We start from the raw sequence: 20152 nt of genomic DNA on the forward strand, positions 1-20152 counted from the left end.
GAACAGGACATTTCAAATAATTAAATCTTGTGAAATGCCTGGAAGAAAAGATGTTACATACTATACAGACAGAGTAACACAGGGAATGATAATGGCACAGACAGAAGAGGGGAAAAAAAAAACCCTCAAGTTATGCTAAGTGTTTCCATACCTATGCCGAGAAAGGCATTTTGGGTCAGCCTCATTACACATCAACAGTTTGGCAACTTGCACCCTTCTTCCCTTTCCAAAACAAGTTCTGCATCTTTAACACACAATCGTTACACTTTCATAACAACACAGCCTTGCACAAAACCCTTGAGTTTTGAAAAGGAAAATCTGGAAACTGAAGCCTATGCAGAATTCAACTTTCCATGTTAACACCTTCCTAGCACCCATGCTTTGAGTCGGACATCTGATCAGTGAAAAATCTGAAAACTAAAGCTCTTCAAATTATAACAGAAAATAGACAGTAGCATGAAATGTATATATAAGGGCAGCCTTTACTACAAATCTCTCTCCTCAAATGTAAGCTTAGTAAGTCTTCCAGGCAGGCTATAAGATTTCTGATTAATTTCTGCTTACAACTACGAAGTAACAACCTTGAGGTCATGAAATTGGTATAAAGGTATGAATGTAAACAGATGTTGGAAAGCAGTCCTTTCCAACACCACCCTCTTGAAAGCTTCCAATTCAAAAAGCATGAATTTCTTGACTCCTGATTAAATATAAAGGAAACAAATCTTTAAGAGTGGTACTTAAACCTTAAGAGGACAGTTTCCTCTCTCACTCAAACTGCCTGTGCTTGAAGAGACTCACAGACCAGGAAGTTTGCAAACTTTTATTCCATCCTCAATTCATGCAATTCACCTTCACATATTTGTTTAACCAGAAGGATCCTCCCAGAACAGGGTTAGCCCTTGAACGTCCATACAGCTGAATACACAGAAACACGCATACGCTGGTGGAAGGGAGAGCGGAGCATAGGTAAAGGCTCATTAAACAGGAAGATCTATACAGACACAAAAGCAGCAGCCAGCATTTTTATTCTGATGCATTAGTCATTTGATGCATTCCTTGATATTAAACCTAGTTTTTCCTCTTACAAGTATAAAGTGGAAATGAAGTGCAAAAAGAACAAGTAACTTATTACATATATCTAAGGCCAGCGAATTACAGTATTCTATTCTAGCAGAACAGACTCCCACACACATAAAACCACACACACATTCCTTTAAAACAAAGACTTGAAAAAGTAATGTATTAACTTACAGGTATTCAAAACTCACACTGAATACTCTTTACAAATTGATAGTCAAGTAATTGCATGTACATTTCTGAGGAATATGATCATATGCTTATGGCACAACTATTGAGATAGCTACAAGCGAAGTGGTCTACTCAAAGAAAACATTAGCAGATTTAAGGGCTTGCCACATTGCACTTTTTTTCCTACCCAAAACAAATTAATACTAGGCAGATTCCTGTGAACAACGTAAGTTTTACTGGAATAAAATACAGGATGTTAGCTATTAAAATGAAGTCACACCACCCTGATTCTCAAACACTAATGTTACTGAATTATTGCCCCTTCCCATTATTAATGTTACTAATATTTTACTGCACACAATTAATAGCCTTTATTCAAATCCATCATACAATAGATCAAATCCGAAAAAGTCAGGAAGATAACATTACGAGGCTCCTCTTTAAGACAGGCTGAGAAAATTCCCAGCAGGTAAAGCCTTTCCATACACGCTTGGCCTTAAAATGACTTACAGTTTACCCTGACATAAGCTCCTCTTCTTTAACTCCAAAACCCTGCCAATTGTATTACTTCTTGTGCTATTAATACTGCTAACAAAGTTATCGTTGTGGGTTTTTTTCCCCCCAGTCTTAATGTAAACAATGACCAAGATTTTTAATCTCTTCCAACGGTTAACCATCCTCATTATAAATAAACAAGTACTAAGTAAGTGTAACCTTTTTTATTTTAAGTCTGAACATGAATAATTGGTCTCACCGTAGTTAACTCTGCTATACATAAAGCCGCTGCTGTTACATGCCCTCTCTTTGTGCCAGTACTGGGAAGTCAAGAAAAGGTTAAAAATAATTTGAGTATGCATATATCAAACCAATTCCTTAAGACTGGTCTACACTTAGCTTTGCTGGAACAGCTTTTTTAGAAGGAATTAAATTGCTTTTATAACCATATAACTCGTATAGACTATAAACAAGCTAGAAAAGAACATCCTCCACCTAGAACACAAATATCCTGACTTGAAATTCTTCCAAAGTGAGTTTGCTAATTGATATCCTCCATCATTTCAAAACAGAATTTGGACCTCCTGGAGAAGCCCCTGATCTGCATAAGGCACTGATGATCAACCAACTTCTGTGAAACCTTAAGTATTTTCAACATTACTTTGAAGCATGGCACGTACACCTTCACCATGATTACATGTTTAACTGACACCATACACACAACCAACATCACATTAACAAACCACTTTCATGGCCATCGCCTGCTCACAACTTCAAGTTACTACCTGACTTCTCTATGGCCATCTATCATGATTCCTAAACTTTTACACAGAACTGCTAGCTTCCAGGAGGTTGTCAAATCCCATAGGCATAATCTATACTTCTTGTTCATAGATGAACACAGTAATGTTTGCTTCTTCTGATTTCAAGCTGGGATGGGCAATCTCATTCCAGCCTCAAATAAATTCCACCAATCTGTAACAGCAGTCTATGTTGCCACCATCCCCAACTTCAAAAGGAAAACACTGCTGGCACAGGTGGGTTTCATATCACAGAATTAACCAGTTCCTTTAGGTAGTTGGAGACAGTGCCTAAATTGCTCACTAGCGAAGCTACTCCTCACCATCAGCCGGACTTCCGAACTTGCATGAATGTTCAGGTGCACAGAATACCTTCCAACATTAAACACAACGGAACAAAAAGCTTTGGTGGAACTGAAGGTGACATATCCAGTAAGCTGCCACTATTACTACACAGTCAGAAGCTGGGCACAGAGAGAGAAGGGGAAAAGAAAACACACACTTTTCATCACCTCAATATTTTGAAATGGTATGGGAATTTTCTTACACTTGAAATTTGGCCCTGTTTGTGGTGAGCTGTCACGTTTTTTCTCTCAAAATTCTCTAAGTATCTCAGATCTTTTTCACATAGGTATATCTGAAGTTACTAAGCTCAATACCAAATTAAAAGGTAAAATTAAGGCCATTACATCAGCTCACAGAAGAATCTCTTCCAGCTCTGAACTGAGGTGTTTGTAGACTGTTGTTTTATACAAAATTGCAACAAACCCTTATTTCTCTGTTTCCCCTGCTATCAAATTATCGAACACGTATGCTCTTAGGAATCTAATCTACGAGTTAAGTGTATTTAAAATTAAGCACAAAAAAAGATTAGACTGGTATATAAAATTAATGCTTCCTACTATGAGGGAGCAGAAAAGGGGACATGACAAAAAGGGAACAAGCCATAAACAGGAAGCAATACTCTTCCAGTTTGCAGGACTCCTGAATCAAAGAGCATGCAAAAAACCCTGTCTCTCCTCTCCCCATTTACATCAAAATCCTTCAATGTTTCAGCTCTCCTGGTCTAAGAAGAGACCACTAAAAGAGTTCAATTAATCTGTTTTAAGATTATACTTGACTTCTACAACCAGGGGCAGGGAAGGGGTGTGCAGATTCTCTTCTGGTAGTAAGCTAAAAACTTTATAGAGAGTTTCCTGACTCTACATCAATGAAAAAAAAAAAATTCCAGACTTGAAACTGATAATTCAGTTACAGTATCTGTTCTAATTTTACGTTCATATAATTCTGATTGCCCCTACAAGATCCTAAAACACTTAATATCAGTGAATCGTGCATCAGCAAGGTAGTGGTTATTTTAAGAGTACTTAGACACCATACACATGGTTATTTAATAAGAAAATACATACTTTTATGGAAGCACACACAGAATGCAGTTTCTTAAGCTGGCAAGAATGTAATGAACAAAAAAGACTATAGGACCTTTAGTGAAATTTACATATGTAATTCAAGACCATTCATTTACTAACTCACCACTTCTGAGCTATACACTTACTTCACACTGAGAGGATGTGATCCTTGAGCCTACCTAAACTGGGTAAATGGGAAATTAACCAAGTAGCATTTTGCTACATTAAGACACAACCTATTAGGGAGTATGTTCAAAGCATTCCAAAGCATTTGAATGAACATTAGGTTATCCTCATTAGGTCTTCTATAGCCTTTAGCAAATACTGACAGGTCATGCTGAAATTAGGGGGAAGAAAAATCACCTCTAATAATGCAATTTTACCAAATAACCGTTTCTTAAACATCCCCAAAGCCAGGGAAAGGAAGATAACTACAACTATGGATTTAAAGAGATCAAAATCACATTTTAAACTATTTCAACAGTTTGCTCAAACACCAGGTAACAGAGCACGACAGTATTTACAGATGACAATTGCACACACAGACTTAATTCCATCTTCTGTGCAACCTGTTAGTTACATCATAACACATATGCAAACAGTAAGAACTGAACGAACACCTGTACAGCTTGTAATTTCAGACTCTGGGTGCTTAATTCTTCTATCTGCTACTAGCAACACTAACTAAAATTAGAAGGCAAGCTCGAATTTTAAACTCTGAACCTTAAGAACAGAACTCCACATAGTGCATCAGTCTGGCAGAAATTTAGCAGGGGAAGAAAGCTGCTACTCCAGGGTTAAGATGAGGGCAGAGATTAACCACTGGACCACGAGCTTAGTCAGAAGAGGGAGTTAAGAGAGTAATACAATAAAGCAACAGGACTTCTCACCGCCTGACGCTCTCTCCCCTGCCTCAACACAAAGGACAGAAACACTGGGATTTAGAAAAGTTTACCCGATGGAAAAATGTGCATCTGACCTATGCAAACCTGAACATACACAAGACTAAATGGAAGTGTAACATCCAAAACCTTAGTATGACCACAGTAATATCAGCATTTACATCAGGATAACAAACTCACTCAAGAAAAAAAAAACAAAACAAAAAAACCCCTCAAACCCATTATAATTCCCATACCCATAGGACTGTATTAACTGTAGAAATGCCATCAACATAGCCATATTTTCCTATTTAGATAGTTCATTTCTCAATTAAAAGTATCTCTGCTCATACACTAATCTTTGTTGAGGCACTGCTTCAGCTAAAAGTTCACACTTCCTGACATTTTAAATATGCCTTGTAAATGTTGATATGAGGTGCTTCGAACACATGGCTATGTTCCTTTTTTTTTTTTTAACTCTTAAAAAAATACCCAAACCATATTCACAATAATTCTCCACAAGGATAATTCTTTTTTTATTATCTACAAAGTTTCAAAACCTCTCTAAGTTTCTATTTTCTATCTAAGGGAATCTAGCGGCTGGGGATGTGGTGCGTCCCCTATTTGCTTTCCTTTCAGAAAAATGCAGGGAAAATAAGTGTCGTTTTCCTTGGTTTGGTTGGAGGCCATCAAATCTAGGATGCCTGTAAAGCTAAGCATGCTTTCTTTCTGGAACAGAAGTTACCAAACATGTTGAGAAACCTTCAGTCTGCCTTATTTTTTCAGTAAAGTATTTTATCTCCAATAACTAGTTACCTCTGGTCTGCTTTTCCAGCTGTCTCCTTTCTGTCTAGAATCTGAATTTCCAGTTAACAAAAAATAAAAGCAGCATCCCCCTCAAAAAACACAAAACAAGAGGCCACACCTCTTGAGGAGATGTTTAGTGTTGCATAAGAAGTGTCATTACATTTTGAAGGCTTTTTTTTTTTTTTTTTCTTTTTAAGAGATGCATATGTCTCCTGATAGTTTTTAGTTTCTTACATTTAGCAACAGACTTGGCAACAGCCACAATGTGTTTACCCTGGAAACTTGGGAGCTAAACCAACTGTCAGAACACAGTATCAGTTGATAACTTCAAGCACCACTGTCTGTGTGCCAAAGAGCTTTTTACTATAGTCTTCTACCTCCAAACAAAACCACTAACTGAAGTTATGACTTACTAAGCAGACAGGTATACTCTACTTGTTAACAGAATTAACATCACTTTAAGGCCCTTAGTTGCCACTTCTTTTTAAAGAGTTACTGTACCCCTCTTATCAACTGCATATTTTAGAACTCAGATCAACTTAGCAAGGTTGTTTTTCTTCAGAAGACTCTTAAGAGAACATCACTGCTTAACTGAAGTTTCCAGTTGCAATAATGAAGATGTACTACTTTCTATATTTATTCTTTTTAAGAACAGGATGGAAGAAAGATAAGATGAAAGGGAAGCAAAATAGATTCATTTTTGTGCATCAAAACACTAATTAGTCATTTAAATATCTTACGACTTGATGCTCGAATATTAAGTCTCTTTGATTGCATTTTTCCCTAGGGAAAGTTATTTAGTCAAGAGGAGAGCTCAACTCCAAATATGTGTTCATTTAAAATTACATTTATGCAAAACTCAAAGCAATGTTAGAATTCTATTTATAAAAGAGTTATAAATGCCTGTTCACACTAGTTGAAGCCGCCGCCTCCTCCCCCCAGACTCTTATGGACACTTTGCCATCTGTTTGTAAAGAAACAGATAATACAAAATATCTATTATTTTCATAACTATTAGGAAAAAAATCTTCTAACTCAAGTCTTCAACTGCTACATAATATAAAACAACTCCCAAATTTCCAAAATTCTGCATGGCATAAAGTTTTGGAAACAGAATGTAGCAGGGTATTAAATCTGTGAGGTTTTCCATAACTTCAGTCAACTACCATGTCTCTTTGTTGTCAACACCAGCATAAAACTGAAGAGAAAGCTTCTTGGGGCAACAATAGGGAAGGAAGGAAATTTAGCAAGTTTGCAGAAAGAAGAAGGGTGAAGAGTTTAACATCAACTATCTTATGTAAGAAGATCCAAAAAGAATTCAGGAAGACACCTGTGTTTACCCATGGCAAACAAATTTCTCTTGGGGGTGTGTTTGTGTGTGTACGCATATATTTAAAACAAAGGTATGAGTAAACTTTAACTGTGAAAAGTGTCTACTTGCACCTAGGGCTCTGAAGTTTAACCCTCAAAGCTAGATTAAGTAAACAAAAGCATCACATTAACCACAGAAACAAGTCTTACAATTAGCGTTTAAAAATCTTCCCTTGCCCACGACTACTCTTCCTTAGCTAGGACATATATCTCTGGGTTTATGCAGACTATACAGTTACCCCATGTAATTTTCTAGCCTGAAGACTTGTCACTGACAGGCAAACAGTAAGAAAGATAGCAACCTGACATTTCTACATAAATTAATGCATGCATGCACACTTGCTTACTTTAACTGAGAAATAAACTCGGCAAGCAAGTATCATGGCAAACATAACAAAATTTAAAATTCTGGTACAAGTGGAAATTAAGAGTGCTCGCTCTCGTATTCAGCATCTACAGGTAGCAATTCGGAACACATGTACTGCATCTAAAGAAACAGGAGCATCTAAGCGTTGCTACCTACTGCTTAAGTACTACTACTAAATGGATACCATGCTAAAGTTTTGAGCACCTTCACTTCACAAAAATAGAAACATAAACAAACAAAACCATAAAAACCCCACCAACAACCCCCTCCCCTTTCACTATATACATTTTAGTGGATGTTTAAAGCAACTTATGACTTGCACCGGACTTGGAAATACTGAATTATGTTTAAATGGTAGGCAGTTACACGAGAAAAGCCTCAGAGAGTAGTTACTGAACAGAAACAACACGCAGAGTACGACTCTCTAGAAGTCATTCAGCCTGAAGACATTTCATAAAAATTCACAGAATCAGTTAACTTAGAGCAATAGTGTCACAAAGAGAAGACCACATTTAAAGAAGATACGTGTATTTTAAGTTTTAGAGAAGTAACTCAAAGTTTGCTACATCTAGAAATACAAACAGGAACTTTACAGCCTGTCACCTTCGAAGGACAATGTCAGCCCGACAGCTAGCAAAACTCAAGACTATGAAACTGTCACGTTTGTTCTTATCACTACATTTCAAAACCTGTTTACATATTGTATTTCTACAGTTCTCTCCTATTTGTGCCTAGTGCACAAGTGGGGGGAACTTGATTATACTGAGGAAATAATTAAAGATCTGAATATAGCAAATAACCCACTTCAGTAGGGGTCTTCAGCAATAACCGCTAATGAATGTTATAGCCATCTTGGAACGTGGTGAGTGAATGATGAAGCGATGCTTAAGTTCGAAAAGGTTTAAGTTTCCTACTCCACTGAGACAGCAAAACTGAGAGGGAAGTGATAGACTTTTGGCCTCCAAACTCGGATTTTCTTACTTTGAGTAATCTTTCAGTACTGACTTTTGCATTTCCAAGCAGTGAACATCACAACTTTACCTACACCACGTCTGCCTGAAGGCAGTTCTAGGGCTTTCAAATAAACCTAAACAGAAACCCTTCCACTCCCTGCTTCTGGCAGCAAAAAAAGCGGGTACTAGCACCGCAGAGCTCCGTCCACGCTGGAGCGGCTCAGCGGCAGCCCCGAGCTCCCGCCGGTTCGCGCAGACCGGCGGCAGCCCCGGCGCTACCGCAACACGTGCGCGGGGACGCCGGCAAGGAAAACGCGGCTGCAGCAGCCAGCGGCGAGCCCCGCTCAGCGCCCCGCGCCCCGCTTCCCGCCCGCCCGCTGCTCCCCGCTCCCCCCACGAGGGCGGCCCGGGCCGGCGCGCGCGCGCTCCCGCGCCGGCAGCCACAACTTCCTCGCGCCACCCGCCGCCGAGCGCCCCCCGCGGCGGCGGCCGGCTCGGCAGCGCCACCCGGTGGGGCAGAGCGGGCGCGGCGCCGCCGCCGCCGAGGCCCCCGCTCCGCTCCTCGCCGCTGCCGCACAAGGCCCGGCCCAAGAACCAAGAGACAAAATGGCGGCCGCCCGCGGTATCACGTGACCCCCTTTGTGCCTTTCGGGGCCTGCCGAAAGGGCCGCCAGCCGCCGCGGGGCGCGGGCCGGGGGAGAGGGGCCCGCAGGAAAGCGCCGGGGGAAGGCGCGGTAAGGGGCCACCGGGCTCCGCGCCTTCCCTCCCCAGGTTCCCCCCCCCCCGGCGGGCGGGGAGAGCGGGGAGAAGATGGCGGCCATTTTGTGCTTGCGCAGAGGCGAAGGTGGGGGCCCCGGGTGCGGGGGGGATGGAGGGACCCGGCCGAGGGGGGGGGGGGGGTCTCACGTACCGACTCCTCTTCCTTCTCCATGCCCGTGGGCATCTGCGGCACGGCCCGGTTAATGGAGGCATATTCGGCCAAGTCGGGCAGGTCCTCGCAGCGGAAGACGGGCAGCGGCTTGGACGCGTCCAGCGCCCGGGCCCGGAACGACAGTTTGCTCATGTTAGGCGGCGATGGCGGCTCCGGCTGGGGAGGGGGGGGGCGACAGCAAGAGCGCTCCGAGCTGAGAGCCGGACCCCGCCGAGCGCTCTCATGGAGGGACCGGGGCTCCCCCGGCAGGGCGGGGCGCACTCCGACACGGGGCCCGGCGGCGCCGGCTGGCGCGGCTGGGCTGGGCGCTGGCTTCTCTCCTCCGCCGCTCCGGCTCCGCTCAATACGCCACGGCCAACATGGCGGACATTAAACCTCGACTGGCCGCCTCTTTCAGCCAACCCCAGCGCCACAGCCATTCCCACACTGCATCGCGCAGGGGCGCGGGCACAGCGCCGCCCGGGGGAGAGCGCGCGCAGCGCGGGCACGGGAGCGCGGGCTCGGGAGCGCGGGAGAGCTCGGAGCGGCCGGGCGGCGGGCGCGGGGCACCGCCGGCGGGGGGGGGGGTGGGGGGGGCGCTGGTCCCCGCGGGCCCCCGTCTCGCGTGGGGCGGGGCCGTTCCCGCGGCCGGGGCCGCTCCGCTCCCGGCCTCCGAGGTGCGCCGGGGAAGGCGCCCTCGGCTGCTGCGGGGATGAGGAGGTTCGGCTGGCCCCAAATCCCCCCGCCCCCCGGCGGGGAAGGCTCCCTGAGGTAAGCGGGGCAACGCCTTTCCCTGACAGCCTCCCCGACGGGAAACCCGGGGAAGAGAAGCGGGGCAGAGGGGGAAAGGGCCGGCCCCGACCTTTCCGGTCACTCGGGGGCCGGCTGGGCGCCGGACCGAAGGGCAGCCTGCCCCGAGCGCTGCACTTACCCCGACCCGGGCGGGCGGCGGGGCCGCCCGCTTCCCTTCGAACGCGGCGCCCCCCGAGCAACGGCCGGAGCGGCGCGGGGCGGGGGGGTCCGGCAGCGGGGCGGCCGCGCGGCGGAGGGGCCGCGCTCCGAGCCCCAGCGCCCGGCCCGAGCCCCGCGGCGGCGGCCGCTGTCCCGGGCGACCCGCCGCGCCCCCGGCAGCGAGGCGGCACCCCGGCCCCCTCAGCAGCACCTGCCCGCCGGGCCCCGTCCCTCCCCGCGTCGCGGAACCAAGTTCGCCTTCATGCTAAGCGAAGGAGAAACGCGGGCACCTCCCTGCGAACGTGAAGAACTGTAAGAACCGGTCACCTCCGCAACAGCGTTTCCAGCCCGTTTCTCTGAGGCTTTCAGAAACTTGGTCCGGTAGCGAAGTGCAGACACGTGAACTAGTTTAACCCTTGCTTGGATTTAAGTTATCGGTTACCTGCTCAAGCGAGCTCGCTACAGGCAAAGGTTAGAACTAATTTGAGCATGTCTCATTAGGTAAGCTCGTTTACGTCTCAATGATGTGATTAAATGGATGCAGTATTCTGCTATAAGCAAGGGATAGGAAATTTAGAGCCTGGCTTGTCTCAGTAATGTCTCCACATGCTGCCCCAGGTCGTCACAGCACAGTCATAAAAGTGTCAAAACCCATTTCTCCCAGGCCATCGCTAGAGCTGTCTGGTTAAGGAACGCTTCACGTGCTTACCTATGTTATGTTCTTGCATTAGATTATTATGTAATTCTAGTTCTATAGTTAAATCATAAATAAATCCACCTTCTTGAAGTTAATGTTTATTTTAATCAAAAAGTACAAGAAAATTGGGTTTTGTTTGAATTTAAGTATCCTTCCACTTTTAAAGCAAAATATTGTAGTTTTGTGCTGTTACATGAGAATAAATAGACAGAACTTGTTCTTTACCACATACTACTCCTGGGAAACAGAACTTTCAGAAATAGGACATAAATATAACAAAAACATTAGAAAAGCCTTGTTTTGCATAGTAACTTTAAAAATCTAGTATCTCTGTAATAGAAGCAAAAGCCATTTTTTTAATCGCATCACCTCTTTAATAATACCACCATCCCCAACCTTTAACCACTCCTAGCCACTGGATGAAATATTGCTAGATGCAGTTGTTAACAGCAATTTCAAGCCAACTATTTGCATGTCTGACTTCCCCATAGGTCTCCCAGACTGCTTCACCTGCAGGTCATTTAGCTTCACAACCTCTCTGGGACAGGAAATTCTATCTGTATTGCAAATGGGTAATGCAGTAGAAGACACCCGCTAAGGAGAATGAGACTTTTTTTTTTTTTTTTAAGGGAGGTTTTTGTTTGTTTGTTTGTTTTAAAGGATAGTGGCATGAAGTAAGGAATAACATTGTATTTCAGTAGTTACATCACAAGCAAATGTTAAAATTGCATACTGCTTTTTATGCTAATTTTAAAGCTTAAAGCACACACTAGCTGGAAATAGTAATCCTAAAATAAATTGCACATAAATCATCTACAGTTTTCCACAAATACTGAATAATTTAGTTTATCCAACTAGCAGACAGGTAAGATGATAACAAAAAAAAAAAATAGCAATACACTATCATAGATTGGCTTTGACCTAAAACGCTAAATGAAAATTAAATACCCGGCACCTAAGCAAAAAAATAAGGCCATTAAATATAACTTGCCACTTCCACTGATGAAAGAAAAACAACACATAATGACAAGCAAACTATAGAAAATATCCTGAACTATAAAGAAAGAGTATTCAGCTTTAAACTTATCCTTAATTGACCTTTGCATTTCTAACCCTACCACAGGCTTGAGAAAAGTGCAAAGCAAGCAGAATGGACAATAACATTTGGATACAAACAGGACAGTATGCATTAAGAAAGAGTTTTGGCCTGAAACTCTTGGATTCATCAGCTTTTAATATTTTGCCAATAAAGCAGATTGTGTTTTACTGTTTTGTAGCAGAAGTTGATTAGTCCTTAAAATTACCTAAATTAATTTGCTAGTAAGATGAAAAGTGTGATATTTGAAAACAGTGCAACATCATCCCTGATTTCTATTCTGCAAAGGTGATAACAGGAAAAAGTATAGAATATGAAAGAGACTGATGTTTCTATTTTACCTTCCTCTCAGTTACGATATGCAGATATATTTTAAGTTTTGCCATTTTGTAGCATTTACCAAAATGTTCACATTACATTTGTAGACATCAGTGCTGCGCTATGCCAGTAGCTAATCCAAAATTGGTATGTTTTGCATAATGACCAAAATACTCTTTGCCAGCTCTCGGTAAAAAAAGATCAGTAAGTGTAAACTCAGTTGTTGTACCAAAGTGCTATGTGCCTGTTTTAAAAACTGCAATGTAATGAACTGTAAGGTAACTGAAATATAATGAATGTGGCATTTTGAACTGCTGTTCTTTTGTACAAACCACTGAAATTAGGTCTTTAACATGGAGGCATTTCTTTAAGGCTCCATCTTTTTATGATCTCAAAATACTTAATTAAGAGAACAAGCTTTACTAAAATGAAAGCACTTTGCACATCAGCTATGTAGGTGGTAAATATAACCATTTCAATATGCATTCAAAAGTACCAAATTCAGACTGAGCATTAAGGGCTAAGATCCAACAACTTGATCCATACAGCTACAGAAGGGGGTCTCCTGTGATACCGTCTAACTCGGGTTTGTGAAGCCCAAAAATTTAACTTCTTATTTTGGTTTGCAAGTTCTATGTACCATTTGACAAGTTTTTACAAATTTACCATTTGACAAATTTTTACAAATTTTACTATTTATTTCATTTTGTGGCTTAAAACCTCTCCGAGTCAAAGACTTTCAATACTTTCTTTAAGCATGAGTTGTAGTCTTCTGAACTGGGGTTTCATATTGTCTCCCATTCTAACAGCAATCATTGCTTCTAGTCACAAACTAGCTATGCATATAGGTTAAACCCTGTGTCATTTTTGGTGCTTTCTGGAATCAAGCAACTCTATTTTAAGGACATAAAATTCTAGGAGACAGTTGTTCAACTTCTAAAAAACCCTTTTTTTAATATTCTTGTTCTCGTTTTTTTTATATTAGGAGTTTACCTCCAATTAAGTACATTATATAAAGGCAAGTATAAAATAAAGGAGCTAAAGGTTGAAATGAAGGACAATATAAAGGCTGATACTGCATATATGAGTTTTCTATTGTTCTATTTTTAAAGAAAGCCTGTTTATTTGCAAAAATAAATATCCACAGCAATACATAGTATTAACAATGCACATTTGATGTCATTCCACTCTCCAGCCTCACTGGAAGAGAGGTTTTTGTGTGTTTTTGGTTTTTTAAACTTCCTTTCTTCTTTTCCCTCCCAAAATAATGATACACTGAAATCCAGAGTCAAACTGGGATTAGAAATCAAGTACATTTGACTCTTTACATACGTTCATTTTCTCTGGCCATACTTTTCTTGTACCTACTTAAAACTGTAGAAAACAACAATTAAAAATAGAACCTGTTAAAGGTAAAACATGTGTCTTATTTGCCAACCATTTAAAAATAGTTCTTACATACAGAAGATAATACCATGTTTTCATAAACTGAGGCATAGGATGAGTACACTAAACTATATACATAAATATTTGCAATTTTTCATTTTTCTCACTCTGGGACTACTTTACACCCTGCTTCTACTATTGTAGAGCTCACTAAGTCATTGTTTATTTATATAGCAATTTTGTCGACCTGTTTTTTGCCTTTTATCTGCATAAATGCTGACTACTCTGAACTGGTAAAAAGCATCACTGGTCTTCCCCGCCCCTCCCCCCCCCCCCCCCCCCAATAATCAAGTATTAAGAAATGACACATTATGAAGTTGCCATACTGGGGTTTCTTTCCATAGTGACTTACTCTTAAGGGTATTTGGAAAGATATAGGTGCCTCTTTTGGTCTGTAGTAAGCTGTTATGGATTCTGTATGTATATTCCCGTTTTACATTTGCTAGTGATGCTTCTGTTCAAATTTTCTTCTCAGCTATCTTTTTTTTTTTTTTTATGTTTTATAACATTACAGATAGCGATACTCTTTTAAATCATCTCAGCAAGGTACCTGGAATTTGGATTAAAGTGAGATAAGTATAGGCAAATATGACACTAGAGGTTCTTCATTATTTTATAAAATGTCACATTACAGTAGTAAGTAGATGCATACAGAAATTATCTTAACAGCATGAAGATTTCAACCATAAATGAACTGGTGTAATTCATAGTGAATTTCACCTTATTTGCTGGTGTCAACTGTCTGTTTTAAGAGATAATGGAACTGTCAAACATATTTAGAGAGTTCAGACACCATACTATAAAACTGGTGTAGAACGCCTTTGTGATAACTTCTGCCATTTTTTGGAAAGATAATTTAGTGTTTCATAGCTTTGGCATCTCAAAGAATGGTATGATATATTCCCTTAGTTATTTTAGGTGTTTGTAGTTGAGATGCAATAGGTACAAAGCTTGTTTGAAGTTCTTTCTGAATCATAATTTGAAGTAGTGACCAAGTAAATCTCTTCCTCAATTTTTGTCTCAATGAGGGGAAAGTAATTTGTCTTTTTATATATATATAAATTTTTCTTTCTGTAGTGAACAGGTATGTACATGTACTGCATGGCCAAATCTTTTAGTTACCTTTTATTTTTTGTAAGCACTTCCAATTTACACTGCAGAATACCAAATAGAGATGGGAAGGGATAATACTGCATTTAATCTCCTATTTCTGTTACCGTTCAACAGCTAGTAAGTAAACATAATCCTTTAGATTCCAAAGCTGCCTAAAAAATTTTAAATTTGGGGATATAACAGCCTCATAGAATGAGAAGCTCAGAAGTATTAAACATGAGCATGTGATTTTTCCACTATAAAGCCAATGACTGCTATTCTCATGAGCCGTATGTTACTAGAAATGACCAGTAAAGCAGCATTACAAAACTAGTTGTGCCTTGAACCTTCAGAACAGAAACACAGAAGTTGGCTTTCTTGCAACAAAATCTGAAGTTTTAACACTTTGTTGCACGTGGCCATACTTAAAGCTGGATAAGGAATTACCATGTGATCAATGGGTTTCACATTTTAAAACTACATGCAGAAAATCACAAGGCAACATTATTTTGCATTAGGTAATGCTAACAAAACCAAGATAGGCTGAAATGAACAATAGTTCTATCTTTTCTCAGGCTCTCTGCATGAGACTATCACTTTGTAATGCGTTGCCTTTGTTAACAATATTGGTTTAAGATACTGCGGTCCTGCTTTCTGCTCTGCCATTCATTCTTTTTCCTCCGCAGTCACACTGCCCCTGCACAGTTGCTTATGAAGCTGCACTGAGTACCAAGTTAGAATCTGATCAGATACTTTAACAACTCAGCAAAAAAACCCAACTACATAAATCAGAAGAAAAACCACTTGAAAAGATCCCTGTCAGAAGTTATGTTCCTGCTGCCCTCTTCCTTCACATGATCCAGTTTGTGAAGGCTATAGAATACAGTAGTCTGGAATGATAAAACTTGTGCAAAAAGAATTTGAAAATGATAGAACTGTATATGCAATTTAATACACACTCAAAACAGTAATACACTGTCATATGCTATATTTGAAAACCTTTGCCTCCAAGACTAGTGTCTGAACTAGTCTATAAATGAAGGATTTCTTATTTTCTTTCAGACTAATTACTTATCACTGTGTATGGGTGCAGTTTTACACGTTCAAGTACATATGTAACAGGCAGCATTTTTCCACAAGTGAAAGGAGTTAGATGCCAATTTAATGGTGAAATCTTACTTGGGGAACGTGTTGGCAGCCGTCCATATTCAGAAGTAGAGTCCAGCATCCTCAGGGAAACTAAGCTGAACCCGAAAGGTGTTATGCCACTGAGCTATATCCAAAAGAGGAGGGAAAGCCACTAGCCAGCCATTCTCTTATTGAGAAGAAACAAAGCTAACAGAGGAGCAGCGAAAGCTATTACCGCATTTCTACTTTTGCAACTATAGCTAAGCTCTTAAAGATGGTGGAGGCAGTTGCCTCCATAGGAGGAGCAGAAAGACTGCGAGAGGATCTAATGACTTAAGATTATTATTTTAGAGCCTCAACATTTGTCCCAACATCACCTGTACAGAGAGCGCCCATTTTACCATTCTCTTGCCTAAAATGTATCTGAAAGCACAAAGGGTTTGCGAGAGTTTTTCAGTACTATCAGAAGGGAATCGGCTTCCTTTATATGGCTTCTTCAGGAGACTTAAGTTTTTATGTGCATAGGGAAAACACATGATAGTGGAGCAGTTATTCTGTTAGATACAGCAGTGGTAAAAGACAAAAATTATGCTAACACTCTTCTGTATTGAAAGGTATCTTTCCCTGTTTAAGTTTTACTGGATTCAGAATAGTTATCCTAAGAATTGTAAGGGTTAAAAGAGAAGTGATTTATGAGTTTCTCCTTTACTCTTCCATTCCATAGTATGTATTCCCTGCAAAATATTGTGCTAGACACACCTTGAATTCTTGCTTTAGTCGTCTTCTCCAGCAACTTGTTGCACAAAGTAATATTTTAGGATTAAGCAGTAAGACAGTCAAAGTTTTAAAATGTAACCCTTTTGCAAAATTTAAAAAAAAAAAAGGGGGGGGGGGGGGGACAAAAAAATCTGAAGACATCTGACTTTATGCTCAGTTGTTTGCTTGTTTTTATAAAACATTTATCCAAAACATTTTGTATTCTGAAATACAAAACAATAGTTACATTAAAATCACAATTTACTCTTTTTTCTTGCTAATTACTCTAAAACATTATGGTAAATAAAATCTGAGCTGGGCAGACAGGCTAGCTACCTCTTACTTCGGCACAGACTTCTGTGAACATTGGTTTATACCACATGAATAATTTCCGAGTCAAGTGAAGTTAATCATATGATTATGTATTTCCAGTAGAACAGCCAGCAGAAGGACAAAAAAATTTATCCTTTTCTTGCTGGAAATGCAAAGGATTGGGATTACAAAAAAAATCCAAACAAACCCAAAACCAAGAAACACCAAACCAAACAAAACAAAAAAGCAACCAAAACCCCAACCAACCAACCAAAAACCCCCAAACCAAATAAAAGCAGCCCCACCTTCTCCTGCCAACACAACTGCTAATTCGTTAATCAAAGAGCTAAGTATAGATTACTCTGATATTCTGCATAGGATAAGGTAAAAGGCTAAAAATGTCAAACAGAAGTAGAGAAACTATGGTTGTACATAGGCCTGACGGTAGGCACAGTGATGCTCACTGTCCTGAATCCTTCAATTGACCATTAAGTTAAAAACAGACAAAACCAAACGCCACCACAAACACAGACACCACACCACTACATAAACTTCAGGCTGCCACAGTGTCCACACACTAGCCTGGGATAAAGGAGTATGCTGGGGACAAGCTCCATTCCTTTGCATACCTTTAGAAAGTTTACTACTACACTGTTAATTGCATGGCTCTATGTATGTGCAAATATATTGCAAATTCAATCCGGGTAAGCTCATATGCTCTAACTTTATAGATTTCCATTTTAAAATAAATCATTTACTGTAATACCTTACACTCCCAAGACAGGATTTCTATCTTGCAAGTCGATTTATGAAAATTGGTTCAAGTGCTTCAGAGCTTCTGGATAGTATGATCAAGTATTTGCAGAACTTCAGAATTACATTGCTGGTGTTAAATAATGTGGAGTTACAGTCTGATATCTACTCTATAATGTCAAATGCTTTAAACTGCAGTTCCTGAATCAGGATGAAAGTAGTGTATCTGCTTGCCTCAGACAATTCAGGAAAACATTGATTTATACCTAGATAGGAATTAGCTAGGCTTCAGAAGTCTTTTGGTGCAGGAAAGTATACTTGCATCTTGGAAAGGAGAGGCATTTCCTAATGCATACGTTTAGATTGGAGTGGAGGTGGGGGGGTCAGCAACCTTTTTTTTTTTTTTTAAAACATTAGTGGGATCTACCTACGTACCTACAGTATGACTAAACCCTCATGACTTCCACATCAAATTAATAGGATTGTGTTATTAAGTACCCAATACAGGCTATACCATCTTTACTGAAGATAAATACATTTCTCTAAAGAAAGGAAAAAACCACGAATAACTCAGCTTTTGGATTTCAAAAGTCTGACATTATCAGTTTGTAAGAACACAAAAATTCTTTCAACCTCAGATGTGGATTCTTTTACACTACAGTAGTTTGATTTATACTTCTAAATTAAGCATGAGAGAACATTATAACGATATTGTTTGTCTTCTGGGATACAAACTACTCATGATCATATTTATAACCAAACACTTAATATACACACTTCAGAAAGCTCAAGTTACTAACACTGTATTAGTGAGAAAAGCTAATGAACTAAGTTGGAATATATATATCCAGCAGAGGAGGCTAGATCTGAATACAAAACTGATCTGATAAGACTGTTTTGAGATATATATATATATATATTTAAATGATGGCATCAGAGGCATAAAAATTAAAAACTCCGATAGGATTAACCTCAAGAAAATACATTTTCAGAGGTTTTTCAACATTGAGAGAATGCAGAAAACTCGTGGGAGTTGGGCAGATGTTAAAGCGTTTTAGTTTAGAGGGAAAGAAAAAAGTTGCCCTGAGAAGATAGACAGAGAAATCAGTTTATTTTCTCTACATTGCTGATGTAGGTGGACTCAGAAAACCCAAGCTGATGTGATATCATTGGCATTTTCTTCTCCCCCCGCAGTGAAATCCCCACGTCTGCTGTAAGGGCAACCTGAGAAACACAGCCAAAGGGAAAGCAGTTTTCTCAAATCATTTAGAGTACGAGCAGGTAAGGCTTTCACCCCCTCACCCCTCTCAGATACAGACACTCCATTCTCATTGTCCTATTAAATAATGTGTTAGCTGGACAGATCAGCAGTGTCAAACAACCGTAAAAGAGAAGACGACAGACCACTGCCGTTAACACAGGGGCTATGCACAAGCCAGCTACCGGTCACAAGCGCCAAGTCTGCTGAACTTCATCTGATTTGTAAGCAACTCAAGAAGGGTGTTGGCACAAAAAGGACATGACCTAATTAAAAAAAAAAAATCAGGGGAGAACATAGAAGATAGGAAGGAAAACAGTTTCTCACATTAAAGAAGCTCATCGGAAAGTCTGCCTGACTAGAGCTTCCAAGTCCCACAGATTCCTGCAATACCCAATTTTTAGCTTGGAAATTGATTCAGGGATGACAAAAGAAATCAGAATACTTTCTTACAGAATCTTCATTCATCGTGTGATTATAAATGGATATGGGTCAAACAGAATGTGTGTATGCGGAGTCATCAGACCTAAGTTTTTTCCCCTCTGTTATCCAGCATGGCTTCTCCTTAAAAGATGCCGATTGTGGCACTTTTCTTGAATTGTGAATACACAATCACATTGTCTGAAGGCATCAAGATATTCTGTCTTGTATGGATACCTTTAAGGCCATCAGAAATAACATAACTGCTCTGCATTATAACATTTGAAATTAAATTATAGATTTAAGAAAAAACTCTCTGAACCAATTCATACATGTAACATGCCCTGTCTATGCCTGGCATTATAGTTGAAAAGCTGTCAGGTAAAAGGATCCTTTGAAGAAATTATCCTTTTAGTCATCAGGTTATGGCAGCACCAAGATTCCTAGTAAACAGATACAGGACCAAAGAGATGCCTGTAATGCTGAAAGGCCCAGATCTGAGTCACCTGGTTTTTTTTTTTAGCCTGTTTCAACAAACATGGAAAACTCTCTCTTATTTGTGTTAATGAATGTTCAAGATGCACACACCTGTGAGGTCAGGGAGGCCTTGCTTCCTTTTACCAAGTTTCTTAAAGCTCTGAAGGGCAGAGAGGATTAAGAGCTAACTTTTCATTACCTAAATCA

The 20152-nt window shown here is 40.6% G+C and overlaps 1 protein-coding gene and 1 long non-coding RNA gene across 14 annotated transcripts in view; one reads left to right on the plus strand and one right to left on the minus strand.

Annotated features, from left to right (window-relative positions):
- Positions 1-9782, minus strand: part of EPC1 (enhancer of polycomb homolog 1) — a 51790-nt gene extending 42008 nt beyond the window's left edge. For all 7 annotated transcript variants that reach the window (XR_014229278.1, XR_014229279.1, XR_014229280.1 and 4 more), the window contains exon 1: positions 9242-9782. Coding sequence is in view for 4 of the 7 variants with exons in the window: in XM_082322502.1 (XP_082178628.1) it covers positions 9242-9394 (153 nt within the window). In the remaining 3 variants the exon portion in view is untranslated. The remainder of the gene's footprint in view (positions 1-9241) is intronic.
- Positions 9783-9861: 79 nt separating this feature from the next.
- The window catches only part of LOC309594465, a 34510-nt gene continuing 24219 nt past the window's right edge, over positions 9862-20152 (plus strand). For 4 of the 7 annotated variants that reach the window (XR_014229050.1, XR_014229051.1, XR_014229052.1 and 1 more), the window contains exons 1-2: positions 10323-10693; positions 18985-19071. This is a non-coding gene — a long non-coding RNA (uncharacterized lncRNA). Of the gene's footprint in view, positions 10013-10322; positions 10694-18984; positions 19072-20152 lie in introns of those variants that run through there. The other 3 variants (XR_014229048.1, XR_014229054.1, XR_014229049.1) reach the window with 3 other exon arrangements.

Source organism: Platalea leucorodia (assembly GCF_965183815.1).
Source record: "Platalea leucorodia genome assembly, chromosome: 1".
NCBI classification, from domain to species: Eukaryota; Metazoa; Chordata; class Aves; order Pelecaniformes; family Threskiornithidae; genus Platalea; species Platalea leucorodia.